Here is a 20,025-nt window from a genome sequence, read left to right as displayed (position 1 = left end):
ACCGTGGTCCTTGGCCCTCTGCGACAAGCCTCTGGCACCACTGAAGGCAGCACCGTCACGGGGAAAGACGGCGATGTTGCATCCATCTGCATCTCCAAGGCACTGCTCATGGGCACCGACAAGGAGGCACCACTCTGAGTCCCGGCACTGATCCATCTCACACCATCGCTCTGACTCGTGGCACCGCTCACCATCCTGGCCCCAATCCCCACCTCAGCACAGGTCCGAGCCTCAGCACAGGTCCCATTCTCGGCACCGGTCGAGGTCTCAGCTCTGGTTGTCTTCATGGTGCCGTTCCGGATCCTAGCACCACTCATCAACCCAGCTTCACTTGGCACCGCCATGGCCATCAAGATCCCGGTCCTTGTCTTCAGACTTGGAGGTGGGGTCCAGATACTCGCACCGGAGCTGGCACTGGTCGGCACATAGACGCCCCAATGTGGGCACAATGCCATGGCCAGCGCAATGGCAGGGGCTGGCACAGTGTCCCTTTTGGACCCCCTGGGCATATCACAAGGCCCAGGGTACCTTGTCTAAGAGCTCCCGGTTGGTAGTATCCGAGCTCAGGGTGCTAGTGGCCTCGGCCAACCGCCCTGCCCTGTTTGAACTGTTGGCAACTTGCTCACTCCTGTATCTATCATGGAAGGTTGCTTTTCTGGTTGCCATTACTTCGGCAAGGAGAGTCTCAGAGCTCAAGGCCCTCTGACCCTCTATACACGGTCTTCTTCAAGGACAAGGTGCAGCTCTGGCCTCACCTGGTTTTCCTTCCAAAGGTTGTGTCCCAATTACACTCCAACCAGGACATTTTCCTGCCTGTGTTTTACCCTAAACCTCATGCGACCTGCCAAGAGTAACAGCTCTACTCTCTGGATGGTCGATGGACACTTGCTTTTTACATGGAACGGACGAAGCCGTTCCAAAAGTCAAACCAACTATTCGTGGTGGTAGCAGACCATATGAAAGGTCTCCCGGTCTCGTCGCAGAGGATCTCATTGTGGATTACCTCCTGCAGCCGCACCTGCTACGAATTAGCCAACGTTCCAGCCCCGGCTCTCACGGCCCATTCCACGAGGGCACAGGCCTCAGCAGCAGCGTTCCTGGCCCAGGTGCCAATTCAAGAAATCTGCAGGGTGGTGACGTGGCCCTTGGTGCATGCATTTGCCACTCGCTACACTATAACCCAGCATGCTAGAGACAAAGCAGCCTTTGGCAGAGCAGTGCTCCAGTCTGTCATTCTATAACTCCGACCCCACCTCCAAGGTAGGGCTTGGGAGTCACCTAACTGGAATCGATATGAGCAAGCACTCGAAGAAGAAAAAATGGTTACTCATCTTCTTGAAACTGTTGTTCTTCAAGATGTTGCTCATATCCATTCCAGACCCACCCGCCTGCCCCTCTGTCCAGAGTAGCCAGCAAGCAGGAACTGAGGGGGCGCCGTGTTGGAAGGGTCATATCTTGAGCGCCATAGAAGCGCCAGTCAAGGGGGCTCCACAGCCAACCCGACGGGTGCTGCTAGGGGGGAAATTTCTGATGACTGTGCACGCAGCGCGCACACACCTAACTGGAATGGATCTGAGCAACACATCTCAAAGAACAACAGTTACGAGAAGGTGAGTAACTGTTTTTTCCTGAACCTGAACACAGTCCAGCCAATGTCCCAATATTGGGGTCCCTAGGCCCATTCTTGGGGTACAGACCTGCTATCTAGCTCCTTATCCTGAGAGCAGGAACCCACTGTGCAGCTACATAGCCCCTGTGGGCACAATACTGACCCTCCAGACTCCCCTGTACATAAACATACCTTCTCTTAAAACTCTTCCCCAAAAGTATGAAGCTTCTGATTTACAGTTCAACTATCTTGGAAGGCTTGTAGTAATTGTGAAGCATAAAACACACTCAGACACTCAGTAATTGTGTTACACTCTGGGCTCTCTTCCTTAATATAAAACACAAGAAAGTGTGGATATCATTTAGAAAACAATAAACATCCTAACTGCAATGCCCCTTACTAGCTCACCCTACTGCTGGGAGTCCTTGGAGGGGGACCATGTAGTCTCAGGAAGGGAGGCAGGGTCCCCCATACCTTTTGGAGGCCCTGACATGCTGGGCTGGTTCTCTCTCCCCCTCCTGTTGAGCTAGAGAAAAAATGGCCCAGGAAAGATCAGCTCCTCCCTCTTTATAACCTTCCTCTTTCCACTGGAGCCATTGCCAGGTGACCAGAGAGCCCTGCCAGATGACTTCATTGCCAAGGCAATCTCTCCCCAGACAAAGCAATTCTCCTGGGTAGGAGCTATCTCTTTGGATCAACAGGTTGTCAAAGTTTAATGACTCCCTATTGTTTTTTTGCCACCAGCTTTTGGAATTTCAGCCCAATGTGGAGGCAAACAGGCATGGGCAGTACGTATCGTAGGCTGGGGGAAGCTATGCCTCCCTAAACAGCCCCGCGTGACCCTGTCCACGCTCAGTCCCAAGGCCCCCTCCTGCTTGCTGCTTCCCCCTTGGCCCCAATCCAGGTAGGCTGCTCCTCTTCAGGGAAGCATGCTGGGGCTAGGGCAGCTGCCCTGTGGCCAGGACTTGGGGGGCTGGCGCCGCCCAGGGCCGTGCTGCCTGGTTCTCCAAGGCTGGGAATGTTGGGCCTGCAGCTCTCGAGGGAGGGCGGGGGGGCTGGAGGCGCTGGGGCTGCCCACCTTGTGCTGGGGGCACTGGAGCCACTCGCTCGGTGCTTGGGCCACTCAGCAGTGGGACCGCAGCAGCCGGGGGGTGCCACCCACCCAGCGCTTGGACGGCTGGGGTGAAAAGGGGGGGAGCGGCGGCTGCAGTAGGGGTGGGGGCTCTGAGCTTTGGCGGGGGAAAGGGGGCGTCAGGCAGAAGGGGCGAGCCAGGGCGGGAGTTAGACTCCCAGAGCCCACCGTTCACCTGCTGCCCATGCAAACAGGTAATAAAGGTAAAAGGCTGCACATTCAGATGGAGTTTGTATGCATCTGTGCAGACTGCAAAGATCCCCCAGTATCAAATAGAATTCATAAGTTGTACAGAGCATCCTAACTCACCACAGCTTCGTATACAACTGCTTGGGAGACCTGGTTACACCACAATTGTTCTGTGAATGAGCTATACTATTTTTCCAGTTTATAGTGTAGCCAGGATTGTGACCATGTTTTGTAACAGGGCTAAAGCATTGGCCATATCTCCCTTGACATTAATGCCTCTTGGACATGTTGTCATGCTTAAACATGGTTAAGGTCATATTTACTCTAGAAATTTGAATAATTTTATAACAAAACCTCTGGCATGGTTTTATTTGCAATGTACGTAGGTCCACAGAGTTGCACCATTTGTTTATTTCTTGGTTTGTTGCTAGGGGGTTGGCCTCTAGAGCCTTTGTGAATATTGTTAATAAGAAATTAGTTTTATCTGTTCTGCCTTGATGGGATCAGTGTTAGTCCTTCAGGGTGTCTAACACCTTTCCCAGGCAGGGCAGCTGTCTGGAATGCAGTACAAGAGGCTGTCCTGGGCCAAGTCCAGACTTGAACAGTCACAGTGCTAATATTTTCACATATTGTGTAACACAGAGTTCATAATTTGATAGTCTTATTTCACTTTGTCACATGAATAACAAGGCTTTGTGTAATGAGGCAATTACTCCTGAGGGCATTCTGTGCCAAAAAAATAAAAATTCTACGCACAATATTTTAAAATTCTGCATATTTTATTTGTCAAAGAAATGTGGAGGCTCCAGCATGGGGCATTGGGGAGCAATGGAAGGCCACTGGCTGCACAGAGTTGAGAGATCACTGTGCAGCTTCTCCCCTCCCCCCCACCCCCGGGACATGAACTCAGTAGTGAGGCTGCACCCAACCCTGACACAGTGCAAGGACCAGGCCTGCCCCAGAAACACCCCAGAGCCCTGCCCCTCCATGCCAGGAGCACCAGGTGTGGGGAGGCAGGCTCAGCAAGGCAGGATCCAAGTGTGGAGGGGCTTAGTGTGGGGGGATCCAGGTGTGGGTTGAGAGGGTTCTGTATGGGTCAATCTGGGTGCGGAGGGGATCTGGATGTACAGGGGCTTGTTGGGGTTTTTTGGGTGCAGTGGTAATGGGACTCTGCAGGGGGGTCCAGGTGAAGGTGGTTGGGGCTCAGTGCGGGGGGTCTGGGTGTGGGGGAATAGAGCTCTGCAGGGGGTTCTGGGTGTGTGGGGGGCTCAGTAGGGGGTCCAGATGCTGGGGGAGTGGGACTCTATGGGGTGGGGATCCATGTGCAACTGGTTGGGGCTTGGTGGGGTGGGGGTGCGGGTAGCTCGTCAGGGTGGTCCGGGTGCAGGGGGAGTGGGGCTTATCAGGGGATTTCTGAGTGCAGGGGGGTGAGGCTCAATGGCAGGGTCTGGGTATGAGGGGGTCTGGATGCACAGGGATTGTGCGGATGGGGGAGCAGTTCCCTGTACAGGAATCCCTCCCCCTGCAGCTGAGGAGCGATGGGCGCAAGAAGCGGGGGGGAGGGGGGGAGAAGGGATTTTGCAGAACTTCCTGTAGCAGGGGGAGAAATCTGGGGGTGGGTTTGACCCAGCTCCGGATGCTGTGTGGGGGAAGAGGAAGTCTCATCCTTACCAGCCCAGCCTGGACTAGCAGCTGAGCCTGGCACAGGGTAGGAGTCACCAGCCAAGTCTTCCCAGTCCCGCTTCCTGCCCCACAGTGATTTACCTCTCTGCCGGCTGCCCTGGGCACCGAAACATACTGCATTTTTCTGCGGGGAGGGAAAGAAATCTGCGGGGGACATAAATTCTGTGCATGCACAGTGGCACAGAATTCCCACAGGAGTAGGCATTAGACAGTGTATTGGGATTTTCAAGTGTCCCAGTTAAGTGAGCTCTGATTTGTGCACTTGAATTAATTGAGTTAATATACATACTGAAGCATGTGAGTGAGGGGAATGAGAATTGAAACTGGTAGGTTACAAGTTGGTCAAGAGCTGTGGAAACATTGGAGTTGTAGATAGAAATTTGGGGGGAAGCAATTAGAGTCGTCAAATGAAGGCTTAGGATATGTTTCATTCAGGGGAAATGGGAAGGCTCCAGGCACTTTAATGATCATTGTACAGACCTGACTGAGTCCTCTTAGTTTTGGGTCACCAGTATGTAGTAATAGGACTCAGCCTTTGGATTCCATGTTCTTCCAAGCCAGCTGGCTTTGGGCAGAGTCCCACCATGATCTTTAGATTTGGGCCTGTAAGGCTCACTCCTAGGTTCAGATCCTTCCCGGAAATCCTTCCTTGGGACTTGAGACTCCACAATCCAACTGCAATAGGTTTCAAGACCAGTCCTGGACTTCCTAAATCGCTCCAGTTACTGATGCTTATTCCCCCAGAGTTCCATTCCATTTTGGATACTCTAGTTTATAGTTGAACTCTTGAGTGACCACGTGGCAGGTAAAGTCAGGAATAGAGGCTTTGCACAGGAGTTTCTAAAACCAAAGTAACTTTTACTCTCAAAGGGTACGTCTATACTTACCTCCGGGTCTGGCAGTAAGTAATCGATCTTCTGGGATCGATTTATCATGTCTTGTCTAGACACGATAAATCGATCCCGGATGGATCCTGGAAGTGCTCGCCGTCGATGCCGGTACTCCTGCTCCGCGAGAGGAGTACGCGGAGTCGACGGGGGAGCCTGCCTGCCGCGTGTGGACCCGCGGTAAGTTCGAACTAAGAGAGTTCGACTTCAGCTACGTGAATAACGTAGCTGAAGTTGCGTATCTTAGTTCGAAGTGGGGGGTTAGTGTGGACCAGCCTAAAGCATACAAGAGTTACAGATCTTTAGGCGAAACAACAAGAACTTATATGCCCTTAGGCCTTCTTGTGAGTCCTCAGGGCATAGTCCATATATCAAAGTGTAGGCCCCTCCTGCAGTCCTCTTGTTGTGGGCAATGGTTGGTTGGTGCAAGAGGTAGTAGAGTAGATCTTCACCTTAAGTAAAGTTTCTGTCCCCTCTATAATGTGACTCATTCACTGGCTTCAGTGTCCTAGTCAGGTGGTTAAAGCCCTAGCCCCTCTTAGAGACAAACTGGGAGAATCAGTTTTTTTGCTTGATTACTCTCTTTAGAAAATACCATTGTTCCCATAGAGTCATACATAATTGATGGTCCTCTCATTCAGGGTCAGACACCTCAATCTTTCACACTAGACATTACTATAGGCAAAGAGCAAAGCATGGGAAAAAGAGGGCAAACTAAGCATAAAAAGCAGTGTTTTTACCAACTGCTCACACTCCAAATAAGAGTTTTGTTTCTCAAGTTCCATCTACAATAGGCTTCAAAACTTTAAGAAACTCTATTTAATCTTGCTTTGAATGCAGTCCAAACAAATGAATGAGCACACTCCTACCTAGATCTGTCTTCACTGCCTTTAGATACTTTTAACTATAATTAGATTTCTTCCCCTTCACCCCCATCCCAGCCTATGTTTTTCAAGGATAAACATGGTAAGCTTGAGAAGCTGTTGCCAATATCCCTTCAAATCAAGCTCATTTTCAAACTCTTGACTTTGCAGTCATGGACCTCCTTTTTCAAACTTGGTGCTCAGAACTGTACACAGTAACCCCCTACAAGCTCCCCCCTTTTAAGTGGAACCATTCTTTTCCTTAGCTTTATAAGTTCTTGTGTTTCTCAGATTTTGTTGGTTTAATTTAGACCATAGATGTTTAAAACCTGGTATATGTATTTTTAAATAAGACTGTTTAAAGTGAGACTTTTGAAAAATATTAGCTATGCAGAATGATTAGCACTGGTACAGCATGCACATCTTGTTAATAAAAATATTTGACACTGAAAGAATGCCTGGAAGTATTATCATAAAAGTAGATTTTTTTTTTTTCCTGGTGGATAGTATGAAAATCCCAGTATCCACACACTGTAATACACTCAGTAAATCTGTCATGATTGAATGTAACCTTTATTACATGCAGACTGGGAGTTAGATCATGCCATTTCTTAGGCACTGCAGACTGAATGTTGATGACATACACATTACAGGACAGGCATGTTTTAGCACAGGGCACAGCTGCAGGCAGAAGCTAAAGGACAATTAATTGTTCATGTATATCTCTCTTTTGTTTTTGCTCTAGATAAATGTTTTATCATTAACAGAGACTGCTTCTTTAAAACGCCTGTGTGTAGGTAGCTAAAGCAGCCTGCAAAATGCAGGAGAAGCTTAGCTTTACTGTGAAGTCTGAGTCTGAGTGTAACCTAACTAGCTAGAGGATATGCAATTCCTGATTGACAGCAGGACTAGCATTATGCAAATGCTGTAAGAGCTAACAGCAGCTGGGGAACAGTGATCAGGGGCTCTGTTAGGGATCTCTCTACACACGCCACACATATCTCTCTAGTTTTTATCTCGTCTGCTGTTGTGTTTAATTTCAACAATCAATACATTACACAAAACAATTGTTGCTTTTTTGACATTATTAAATTTAAAATCTCAGGGCAGTTTCAGTTTTTGAGTTAGAGATCTGTGAGAGCTTTTTACTCAAGCTAAATTGGTTAAATTTCAGCTGGGTAACATGCTTATCTTTAAACCTTTCTGTTTTTAAATCCTGTGTGTCTGGTCCCTTCATACTAAAGTGTATTTTGCTTGTTTCTTCCCGTCGTCTTCAGTCTGAAGCCTTATGTAGGTCAGGCTTGGCTTAAGCAGATTTCCTGAACCTGCGTCAGCTTAAGCTGAAGGAATTTTAATAAACCCTCCCTTGTAGGCGTGGGCCTAAATGAGACTAGCCTAGTTAAGCCTGATCTTTTTCTGTTTGCGAAAAAGAGCTGAGCAGAGCTAGGGACTGCATGGTGGTTTCAAAAACTGCCTCCTTAATTCAGAGATAACAATGGTTGGGAAGGCCAGATCTTCTAATTTTACCTTATCTGAAAAGCTTGATTTGCTAAAACTTGTGAAGCCGTATGTTAAAATTCTTGAAGAACATACCAATAAGCATTCAGTAATAGTGGAAAAAAACAAATGCTGGGATATCATAGCTGATAACTACAATGCCATCGGAGTAGATCGTCCTCCTCGTACTGCACAGGGCCTGCGCACGCTGTACAAGAGGCTCAAAGAATATGCCAAACAGGAGCTATTGCAGCAAAAGGAGACCCATTCAGATTATAAAAGCAGCATTTCTGAGCCAACCAAGAAAGTTGTGGAGATGATTCCACAGATTTCCAGTGTGTGTTTAAGAGACAGGAGCAGTTTTCAAAGGTGAGATACATTTTACTTTGTTATTAAATTAAAATTATGGCGCCTCCTACCTACTCTATAAGACTTATTCTTAACTTGAGTTCAGTGTCCTAAAGCAAATACCCACAACAGAGTTGAAAAGGATTGGAAACAATAGCAAGATACTATTTCCTTTGTTTTATGGTGACTTAACATTGCATTCTATTTTCAGCTGTGTTTCAAAGCTTGTTTCAGTGTTTTGTGTCATATTCTGGAAGGTGAGGGTTAAGAGGGAATCACAGAGAAATAGTAGCTCCAACCTCTACCCCTCCCTCACCTTTTAATAGGCAGATTATTCAAACACTGACAAAGTGATGGCTATTCTCCTCCATTTAAGGTAATACTGCAGTCATCTTGCTGCATATAAAACTATTACCAGTTTACATAAGATCTATATAAAGTTCAGGGAACCAAGAAATCTATTTCATATACCTTTCTGTATCATAAATTATTCTATTAGGCAAATATTGAATATGTTTTAACTGAATCCAGACCTTAAGCACTTTGTCTCCATACAGTAAAGTGCCTTTAACACTACAAATAGATTTTTACAGATTACTTTTCCTTCACTTGCTGACATTTTCTGAAACCAGAGCAAAGCTAATTGCAATATAAACTGTAAATAACAATCCATGTATTGTATGTTAGGCAGTTTGTAAGCATATAAACAGAGATTGGGGAGCTACAGAATCAGTAGTTTTCTCTTTTGTAGTTCTTTTTAGTGCTCCATGAAGTGAGACTGTCTAGAATTGAGCCAGACATAATACAAGCAGGCAGTGGGCAAGCTTCCCCCCACAGCTGCTATAATGCCCCTCAAATCAGACTTGCAACACACTCTACTGGTACAGTATTGGTCTTTTCAGGATCAGAAACTGCCAGGGTCAGATTTTGCTTCCTCTGGATGCAGATATTTTAAACTAACGAGGATAAAAGTAAACTCTGTCCACTACCCAGAAATCATGATAAAGCTACATTTTTACATTCTTTTCACTAGCAGATCAAAATAGTATATGAAGCTGGCTTCCCTTTAATCAGATACTACTTATAGTTGGTTGGTGCAACAGCTAAGTGTTCTAGGGGAAGCTGGCATGTGCACACATGGGGAGTTTGATTCATGGTGCCAATGACTGAACTGAATGGTAACAATTGTCTAAATCCTATCGTGCTAGATTCTCTTAAAAAAATAACATGCTCTTGTGGGGCTTTGATGTAAAGAAATCTGTAGCACCAGTGCAGTCTAGTTGCAACTGGTTAATGCCCGTATAGGTAAAATTCAAGTATCTTATAAAAAACAAAACAGCCTTTTTAATTAGATATAAAAGTGATGTTTTGATCACCACCTACTGTAATGAAAAAAATTAGTCTGAGAGGTATAGATGTTTCATGGACTTATATACAGTAATGGTGCTTTTCATGCACAGCATGTTCAAGAGCCAGTGATCTCCATAATTTGACTATTGCAACTCAAACATATTTGGAATCTGTTAGGACTCAGAGAACACTGAATTAGTGCCCAAAATGATTTCCCCCTAATATCAGTTGGTGCACTAAGTATTGGAGAAATACTTTTAAATAGTTTCATGCAAAATGCACTATTATTTTGTATTCTTCCATTTTAACCCTGAAATACATCTCCCCCCCCCCCCAAACATAACCAGTTTTAACCCATTATAACATGACTTTGTTTTTGGAGGTATATATAAGTAGTTGACAAAGTCCTAATGTCACCTGGTATCTGGTAAGAAATTCTTACCTTACTTTAATTAAATTAAACAAAACCTATGAATCATGGGTGCCTCAGGGTTATAAATACCACCCCCATTATGGTAACTGTTGTTTCCCTTTCTTTCAGTGGAGTTGGCAGGAGTCCCACTGTAACTGCCAAAGAGGAGCTTCTCTTATTACAGTTCCTTCTTTCTGTTTTCACCTTCTATCTTACTGTTGTTTAGCTCTTAAGAAACTAACTAAAACTAATTCACAGGTCTGAGTTACATGGAAGCTTATCATTTTGCTAGTTTCTTGGTGGGGTCCACTGTAGTGGATCATTGTGGATTTCTCACCATTGGGCTGTTCTAGACTGTATCAACTCCCAGTTTACCTCCACTCCCCTTTCTGGGAGCCTCTCTTTCTCTTTAGCTTGACCTGCTTCTCCTGATACTTGTTTCCACCCCTTGCCTCAGGCTCGGAACAGCAAGTAAGGATGAGGAAGGCCACATTAGGAGCTGAGGCTATGGCAGGAAGAAAATCAGCATGTAGCTAGCAGTGGAGAGGAGACTGGCAGTCGTACTTGGCAGTGGGAATGTTAAGGTTGTAAAGTCAAGCACTCAAAAGTTATGAAGTAAAAGAATTAAGGCCCATGCAACCTTAATTGTCCCCTTTTGTGTATGTATTATAATACAGTCTTTAATTACATGATCACATATTTTTCCCACAGGACCTCTGCCTCATTCAGTGCACAAGATGGACACTGCTTAAGGAAGTAATCTGGGCTGTGTATTGAATGAAGCAGTTGTCAGTAGGCCCCCTGCCTCATTTGTTCTACAAGTTTGAAAGGTGTGTGGTGAATGAGGCAGGGTATTGCATGAAGAGAAAGGATGGTCTCATGGTTAAGGCAATTGAATCTTACCCTGGAAAACTGGGTTCTATTCCTGCCTCTGCCACAGAGGCTCTTGGATCCACACAGGGATTTAGGTGTTGTAACACTCAGAATTGCAATGCTTGACTTTCATGTTCCTAGAAAACCACTGTAATCACTGGGATCCACAAAGCCTGAATTAGGTGTCTAGGCTCCCTACACAATGCATAGGGAGAAATAGGTGCCTAAAAGTGGGATCCACAAAAGCCAGTACACTAGACGAGGAGTTGCCTAAGCTAGCTAATTGGAGATGCTGACAGGAAGGGTGTGTCCTAAGCCTGCCTCTCTCATGGAGTTAGGCACCTACCTGTAGTTGAGATTTACATGCCTATCTCTGCATTCGACAGCCAGGAGTTCCTTTCTTGGAGCCAGGCAGTTTAGGTGCCTAAGCAAGAAATGGAGAAGGAGGGAGGTGGAGGTATCTTCTTTATAACTTTTAGCTCAGTGGTTAGAACACTCACCCAGGATGTGGGAAACCAAGGTTCAATTCCCCCTTCTGTATGATGGGAAGAAAGGATTTGAACAGAGGACTCCTACCTCTTAGGAGAGTGCCATAACCACAGACATAGGGAATATTCTGATGTGAGGCTTCCTCAGTCTCTTCTATTGAATCTGTTCCTCCACTTTGGGTAAATAATTAGAGCAGGGGTCAGCAACCTTTCAGAACTGGTGTGCCGAGTCTTCATTTATTCATTCTAATTTAAGGTTTCGTGTGCCAGTAATACATTTTAATGTTTTTAGAAGGTCTCTTTCTATAAGTCTATAATATATAACTAAACTATTGTTGTATGTAAAGTAAATAAGGTTTTAAAAATGTTTAAGAAGCTTCATTTAAAATTAAATTAAAATGCAGAGCCCCCCGGACCAGTGGCCAGGACCTGGGCAGTGTGAGTGCCACTGAAAATCAAATCATGTGCCGCCTTCGGCACACGTGCCATAGGTTGCCTACCCCTGAATTAGAGTAATGAGGGCAGAGTGAGAGAGCGAGACTGACACTATAGCTTGGTGGTTAGGGCACCCACCTGACAGATGGGTGACCCAGGGTGTCTAGTTCCCCTGTTTGGGTTGCATAGGGAAGATAGGTAGGGGACTACCTCATTTCCCTTACTTTGTGGATTGTGCTGGGGCTTAGGAATGAGCTAGATGTCTGGACTTCTAGAGTGAGGCTGCAGTGTACATGCTCAAAGTGAGAAAACATAGGCATCTACAGTAAAAAAGTTACTGAGTGAGTTTAGGTGCCTGTGGGATTAGGCAGCAGCTGAGACAGGAAATTGTGGATTGCAGTGATGCCTAAAACTAGTGCCTTGGCTACACTGGCGCTGTACAGCGCTGCAACTTGCTGCGCTCAGGGGTGTGAAAACGCCCCCCCCGAGCGCAGCGAGTGCAGCGCTGTAAAACGCCAGTGTAATCAGTGCCTGCAGCGCTGCACACTCCCTCGCAGCGCTGCAAGCTACTCCCCTCGGAGAGGTGGAGTACTTACAGCGCTGCGAGAGAGCTCTCGCAGCGCTGGTGGCGTGACTACACTCGCGCTTCACAGCGCTGCCGCGGCAGCTCTGTGAATCCCCAAGTGTAGCCAAGGCCTGGGACTTAACACCTAAGTCCCCTTGTGGATCATTTGTGATGCTAGGCAACTCACTTGAACTAAACTTTTCACAGGTTGCCAGTAACTATGGTCATGTCTACACTACCACTTATGTCGGCAAAATTTGTTGCTCAGGGGTGTGAAAAAACCATATCTCTGAGCGACATAAGTTTCGCCGGCATAAGTGGTAATGTGCACAGCGCTCCTGCTGGCATAGCTACCACCGCTCATTGCGGATGGTTTAATTATGTTGACGGGAGAGCTCTCCCATCAGCATAGAGCAACTACATGAGAGATCTTTCAGTGGCGCAGCTGCATTGGTACAGCTGTGACACTGTAAGGTCTCTAGTGTAGACATAGCCTATGTGTTGCTCATTTTCTGGGTGCCCAAGTTGAGAAATGTGGGGCTAGATTTGCAGAAGTGCAGAACACTCACAGGTGAAACTGAAGGCAAGAGCTGTGCTTTAAAGAAATAAAGTGCTATAAAATGAATGCTAAGTAAAAAATGAGGCCATAGGCCCTTAAATTGGGCATCCAAAATTAGTGGCCACTTTTGACCTTAATCTCTCTGTGTCTCAGATCTAGATCCCTGCAAATCCGCGGGTATCTGCTTTATATCTGTGGACCATTTCTGTGTATAGCAGCATGGATGCAGATAAAAATTTTGTATCCGTGCAGGGCTCTGACGATAAGAGCCGGGCGGGCAGCTTTGAGGAACTGTGGCATGGATCCTCCACCTGCCCTGGGCGGGTAGCCTGCGGGACAGGGACACTGAGCGGAGAGGCTGGGGGCAGGGTCACTGGGTGGGAGTCGGGGGCTGCAGCTCCCCACAGCTGCCAGTGCGTCTCTCCCTGACCCAGAACCGGCTGGGGGAGGGGTGACTCGAAGCCGTAGCTGGGCCACAGTAAGAGCCATGCAGGCAGCTGTGGGGAGCTGCGGCGGATCCTCCAACTGCCCTGGGTGAGAGGCCCGAGCAGCCCCCGGGCACGTCCACAGGTCTCTTCCCCGCCCCCCCCGGCCAGGCCAGTGTGGAGCCCAGCCAGGGAGCCTTGGGGAGCCGTGGCGAACTCTCCACCTGCCTGTGGTGCAGGGGAAGGGGCTGAGAGCAGCTCCCGGCCATCTCCCCGCCCAGCCAAGGTCAGGTGGAGGGTCCGCGATTCCGCACAGGCTCCCCACAGCAGCCCTAGAGGCTCTCCCTGACCGGGCTCTGGTGGGGGGGGGGGGGATGCCTCCGAGCCTCAGCCCAGCCCCCAGTGGAGAGCCCTACAAATCCACGGATATCCGCAGATAATTTTTGCGGATCGGATGCGGATACATATTTGTGTATCCGCACAGGACTCTAGGCAGATCCTTATCTGTAAAATGGGAATAATAATACTGTAATAGCACTTTCATCGGAGTGTTGTGAAAATAAATTCATTAATATCTGTAAAGCATCCAGATTCTGTAGTGATGAGCACCATAGAAAAGTCCATAAGGAAATTAATAATTCGGTCTTCAGAGCAGGGTTTAAAATGTGTGCAGTAAATATGGCCTAGGTCCACAAATTCAACAAGGAGGATAACCAAAATATTGAATAGCTGATCATTAAGTAAGCATCATCCATCCTATGCACTGAAGAAGAGAGTGCTCCTGTGGAAGAAAATAATATGTAATCATGTAATTAAAAACTATATCATAATGCATATGCACTGGGGGGCAATTAAGAGTGCATAGGTCTTAATTCTGGTGGTACTTAGCTTTCTTGGCTGGCCAGCCTTCCTCCCTGTCTGTGGTTTCCCACCTCTACTCCATGCTATAACTCTCTTGCTACCTCACAGCTACTCACGCACACACGCAGAAGTCCAGCAGCAGAGTGGGGGGCTATCCAGTTTATTTCATTTAATGCAGCATGCGTGATTGCTTCCTTGTGGGCAGGTAGCAAATGTGTGCATTTGGTGCAAGTGACTCATGGCCCATAAAGCCCACGTCTGGGCTCTTCAGACCAGAATGGCTTAATTGGAGGAGCTAAGGGAGACAGAGAGGTACATACATGAGACTTTCTGGGATGCCGTAAAGTGGTCCCACCCCCTCATCTGTCCTCCTCTGTGCTGTTGAGGAGGATGAAATCTCAGGGAAGGTGAATATCAAACTGGAGCAGAGGGAAATAATCTCATAGTTGGAACCCTTCTTCCAGATGATGTCCTGGTATCTTCTCACACTGAGGCTACCTCTCTGGGAGAGGGGACCCCTGTTATTAGGAAGAGACAGGTAATAGTAATGGGGGATTTAGTTATTAAAAATATAGATAGTTGGATTTGTGATGACTGGGAGAACCGTATGGTGAATAACCTGCCAGGTGTGAAGACCTCTCAAGACATCTAGACAGACTTCTGTGCGGTGCTGGGGAGCACGTAGGTGCCAGGAACATAGGGAAAGGTAGGAGAGAGGTCCTGAAGGCCAAATTCAGGCTGCTAGGTAAGAGATTAAAGTCAGGACCTCATTAGTAGCATTCTCTGAAATGCTTGCAGTTCCACATGCAGGGCTAGTTAAACAGATAGAACTGCAGGGTCTCAATGTGTGGATGAGATGATGGAGTTTGGAGGAGGGAGTTAGGTTTATTAGGATCTGGAGAACCTTTCGGGAAAAGGAGGATCTGTACAGGTAGGATGAGCTGCACTTAAACCAAAATGGAACCAGATTGCTGGAATGTAAAATTAAAAATGTCAAAGAGGAATTTTAAAACTAAGGGCTGGGGGAAAGATGACAGATGTGGAAGAACACATGGTTCAGACAGAGACATCCCTTAGGGGAGGATTTATTAAAGGGAATACTTTATAGCCTAATAAAGAGAAGAGGATAGAAGTTGATAAAGTACAGGTAGGCTCTGAAGAGAAACAGGCAAATGAAAAGGAGTGCCTTTCAGTTACATCACATGAAGGCAAACAACTAAATATTGACAAAATTTAAAATTGTTTGTATACTAATGCAAGAAGTTAAAAAGCTAAGATGGGTGAACCTGAGTGCCTGGTATTAAATAAGGCTATTGATATCATAGTCATCACAGAAACTTGGTGGAATTATGATAATCAATGGGATGCAGTAATAGGGTACAAAATATATCAGAATGACAGAGTAGGTTGTGCTGGTGGGGGAATGGCACTACATGTGAAAGAAAGCATGGAGTCAAATATAGTAAAAATCTTGAATGAATCAAACAATACTATAGAATCTCTATGGATAGAAATTCCATGCTTGAATAATGAGTATAGCAGGAAGATTATACCACCGCCTGACAAGGAATTGTGATTGTGAAGTGCTCACGGAGATTCGAAAGGCTTCAAAAACAGAACAGTTAAAACCTCAAAATAATGGGAGATTTCAACTATCCTCATATTGACTGGAAACCTGTCACCTCAGGATGGGATGCAGAGAGAAAATTTCTAGACACCATTAATGACTGCATCTTTGAGCAGCTGGTCCTGGAATCCATAAGGGGAGAGGCAATTCTTGATTTAGTCCTAAGTGGAGCACAGGATCTGGCCCAAGAAGTGATGATACAATAAAAGCTGTTTTTTATCCAGCACTTCACCAACCAGAAAGCTCTATAAACCAGCATTTCTGATCTTCATTAAAATTTTGTTTTATAGTCCGGTTGGTGCAAGGCCGACAAAGGGTTGGGGCGTGGGAGAGGGTGTGCAGTGTGGGCTCTGGGAGGGAGTCTGGGTACGGAAGGGGAGTGGGGGCCTGGGAGGGGATGCAGGGTGCCGGATCCTGCGGCCACTCACCTCGGGCAGGTCCCCACAAGTGGCGAACTGTCCTGGCTGCTCCCAGCCGGAGGCCCGACAGACGACTTTCCGCGCTGCCCCACCCCGAGCGCTAGCAACACAGCTCCCATTGGCTGGGAACCACGGCCAATGGGAAATGCAGGGGTAGCTCCTGCGGGCGGAAGCGGCACACAGAGCTGCCTGCTGTGCCTCCACTTAGGAGCAGCCAGGACAGGTCGCTGCTTGTGGGGAGCCACCTGAGGTGACCAGCCTCCGGATCCAGCATCCTGCACCCCCTCCTGTGCCCCAAGCCCCCTCCCACACCCAAACTCACTCCCAGAGCCTGCACTCCACATCCCCTCCCGCACCCAAACTCCCTCCCTCTTAATTAACCACCATTTTTCACTTACCGGCACCCCCCGTTTCCCCAACATGCTGGATAAAACAGCTTTTACTGTAGCTGAACCACTTGGTAATAGTGACGATAATTAAGGGCTGGTCCACACTAACCCCCCAGTTCGAACTAAGATACGCAACTTCAGCTACTTGAATAACGTAGCTGAAGTCGAAGTACCCTAGTTCGAACTACAAAGTACTTACCGCAGGTCCACACGCGGCAGGCAGGCTCCCTCGTTGACTCCGCGTACTCCTCTCGCAGAGCAGGAGTACCGGCGTCAACGGCGAGCACTTCCGGGATCGATTTATCGCGTCTAGACAAGACGCGATAAATCGATCCCAGAAGATCGATTGCTTTCCGCCGAACCCGGAGGTAAGTATAGACGTACCCTCAGTGTAACATCCTTGTAAGGGGAAAAATACCAGAGAAACCAACCACAGTAGCATTTAACTTTGGAGCTACACAAAAATGGGGAGGCTATAACAAACAGTCACGAGTTAAATGGCTGCAAGCTGCATGGAAACTTTTAAAAAACACCATAATAGAGGCTCAAATTAAAAGTGTACCCCAAATAAAAAAAAACCAACAACTACAAGATGACCCCCCCCAAAAAAGCCATCATGGCTAAACAATAGAGTAAAAGAGGCGGTTACAGACAAAAAGACATCTTTTAAAAATTGGAAGTCAAATCCTAGTGACTAAAATAGAAAGGAACATAAACTCTGGCAAGTCAAGTGTAAAAGTGTGCTTAGGCAGGCCAAAAAAGAATTTGAAGAGCAACTAACAAAAGACACACAAACTAAAACCATTTTTGCTGTTAAGTACATCAGAAGCAGGAACCCTGCCAAACAATCAGTGGGGCCACTGGACAATTGAGCTGCTAAAGGAGCACTCAAAGAAGACAAGGCCATGCGGAGAAACTGAATGAACTCTTTGCATTGGTCTTCACTGCAGAGGATATGAGGGAGATTCTCACACACGACACATTCTTTTTAGGTGACAAATCTGAGGAACTGTCCCGGATTGAGGTGTCCCAAAAAGAACACATTTGTTTGTCACAATTCAGTATAGTCTCTTGAAATCCTATATACTTCCCAGGGCTTACATCTGTCACCTCTCCCCACTGGGGAAGTTGCATACAGTCCTAGCTCACCTTAATACCTAAACTTAATAAAGTAAGTTCTTCCAAGATATATTGCAGAAAATTGCAATATTTATCACAAGTTAAATCTGCTCCTATTTTTGTATATAATGGCTTTTGTTTACAGATAATGACTTAATTATTATATATATGTTTTAGTGCTAACATAGATAAAGAAACAGTTGCTGGTACCAGTTCCCCACAAGCAGTGTTGGATCACCATCCTGCCACTGTCACAATGGAGTTGGAACCAGAAGAGGATGTCAAACCTCCTCCTTCCTTGGCTGTAGATTCACAGCAGAGTGAGGACTTAGAACAAGGAGAAGAACACCAATTGGTGCATGTTATGGAGAGATCTCCTTCAACTTCACTGTCTTCTGTTGATATGAGAATGATGTTATCTTCATCTCCCATCCCAAGAAGAGATGATTTTTTTAGGCTTGAGGTTGGAGAACGCTTTAGGCCAGCGTGTGGGTATGAGCCACAGATGTTGCAAATGCTGAAAGAGGAGCATCAGATAATCTTGGAAAATCAAAGAAAAATTGGGCTTTACGTCCAAGAAAAGAGGGATGGCTTGAAAAGAAAGCAGCAGCTGGAAGAAGAGCTATTGAAAGCAAAAATCAAAGTAGAGAAGCTGAAGGCAATAAGACTACGACGTGATCTGCCAGAATACAACAGTCTTTAAATATTTATCATCTGTCATGTAATCTGTGATGTTTTATTCTCTGAGATACTTTATAATAAATTCTTTTGGCCTAGCAAAATGATTTTTTTATGTTAATTTGGATGGATCAGAATCTAGCCTTGAAAAACGAATGCATGTTTTCCATTTTGTTGTTTATGTACATTAGCAAAAATGTCAAATGTCTTTCACAGGTTTGAGTCTTCTCAATATTTCTAGTCTGAAGTATAATCAGATACTGTAGTTCTAAGTGTGTAAGATAAAAAACTGCCTTTGGAAATCTTCCACTGAACTTTATTAGACCTGGAACAAGCTAATGAAAATTTAGACAGGTGTTCTTAAAGATGTTGATTTTATGCTTTATTCTTTTTTCAAAGCAATTCCTAGCCTTTTTAGTATTCTTTATGAAGTTATTTGAAGGTTAATAAATGTGTATATATAGAGAGAAATAAAGGCCATGTTTCTTTATATATCTTTTTCACTCATTTTAAATTAGTAAAGCCTATGGCAATGGTGAGATTTTGCTAATGTGTTATATTAGCTTGGAGAACATAGGAAACTGACTGGATTGTTTTATTTTTTATGCTCAACTGAGGAAAGGTTGAGTAAATGCACATATCTTTTTAAAATTTAACACTTTTTATATTCAGTGGATGAAAGTTTATGTAAGATAATTTCAAAATAGAGATGCTGAAGGCAACATTTAAATTTTCAGAACTGCATGCATGCATAATTTGTGTGCACAGTTACTGTGATTGTGTATTCAATTGTGGTAATTACACTGGCAAGTGACTAGGAAGATATCTAATTTGTTCATTTCCATGCATAATTACTATGATACATGTGCAGCCAAGATAGATGCTGGTGCATTTGGATCAACGTCACTGTTATGCTATAGCTACTAAAATGCAATAGTTTCTCTACATAAATAATTTGTGACCCAAAATCCAAGTAAGATTCTTTATCATCTAGGATAATTTTTGTGAGTGGTATGACTTTTTTGATTTATTTACAAATAAAAATCCCAAACATAAAAAATAAATCCATTCCCCTATCCTTCCTAGCAACATCTGAAGATTGCAGGATTGCATAGGTTTAATTAAGGGCTTAACTGAGCCTAACCTTTATTTGTGGTGCTGTTGTGAGAGATGGAGAGAAACCAGCTTGACTGTCAGAACCCAGGATGAGCTTGTGGAGTTATGTGGGGGAGCAGTGGGGTGGAGGGGGTGGGAAAGTGAGAGGAAACAAATCTTTTACTTGTAACCTGAGGAAATTGGAAATTGAAATCACTGAGATTCAGTGAATATGGACTTCCACAACCCTTCACCCCCCCAGTCACTTTAGGATAGAGCAGCATTTTAAGGCCACATCTAAACTCTCACTTATGTCAGCAAAACTTACGTCGCTCAGGAAAAAACACCCCCCTGAGTGACATAAATTTTGCGAGCGTAAGTGCTCATGTATATAGCGTTGTGTCACTGTTCATTTAGGTGGTTTTATTATATTAAACGGAGAGAGCTCGTGTAGAGCAGCTACATGAGCGATCTTACAGCGGCACAGCTGCATCGGTACAGCTGTGCCACTGTATGTTTGCT

At 45.7% G+C, this 20,025-nt stretch overlaps 2 protein-coding genes across 3 annotated transcripts in view; both read left to right on the top strand.

The window, feature by feature from the left end:
* Window positions 1-20,025, top strand: part of RAD54B (RAD54 homolog B) — a 124,900-nt gene that overhangs the window by 28,377 nt on the left and 76,498 nt on the right. The window contains exon 1 of one of the 2 annotated variants that reach the window (XM_024201975.2): window positions 8,208-8,229. The exons of the other annotated variant lie outside the window; for it this stretch is intronic. The gene's annotated coding sequence lies outside the window, so the exon portion shown is untranslated. Of the gene's footprint in view, window positions 1-8,207; window positions 8,230-20,025 lie in introns of those variants that run through there. 2 annotated transcript variants of the gene reach the window in all.
* FSBP (fibrinogen silencer binding protein) lies at window positions 7,834-18,880 on the top strand. Its single transcript, XM_024201985.2, has 2 exons — window positions 7,834-8,229; window positions 17,908-18,880. Exons 1-2 carry the CDS (start codon window positions 7,859-7,861, stop codon window positions 18,431-18,433), a joined length of 897 nt encoding a protein of 298 aa, XP_024057753.1. The 5' UTR covers window positions 7,834-7,858; the 3' UTR covers window positions 18,434-18,880.

Source organism: Terrapene carolina, unplaced genomic scaffold (genome assembly GCF_002925995.2).
Source record: "Terrapene carolina triunguis isolate 2854851 unplaced genomic scaffold, T_m_triunguis-2.0 Scaffold58, whole genome shotgun sequence".
In the NCBI taxonomy this organism is placed as follows: Eukaryota; Metazoa; Chordata; order Testudines; family Emydidae; genus Terrapene; species Terrapene triunguis.
Note: the sequence above shows the minus strand (reverse complement) of the source record. Positions and strands in the feature narration are given on the sequence as shown.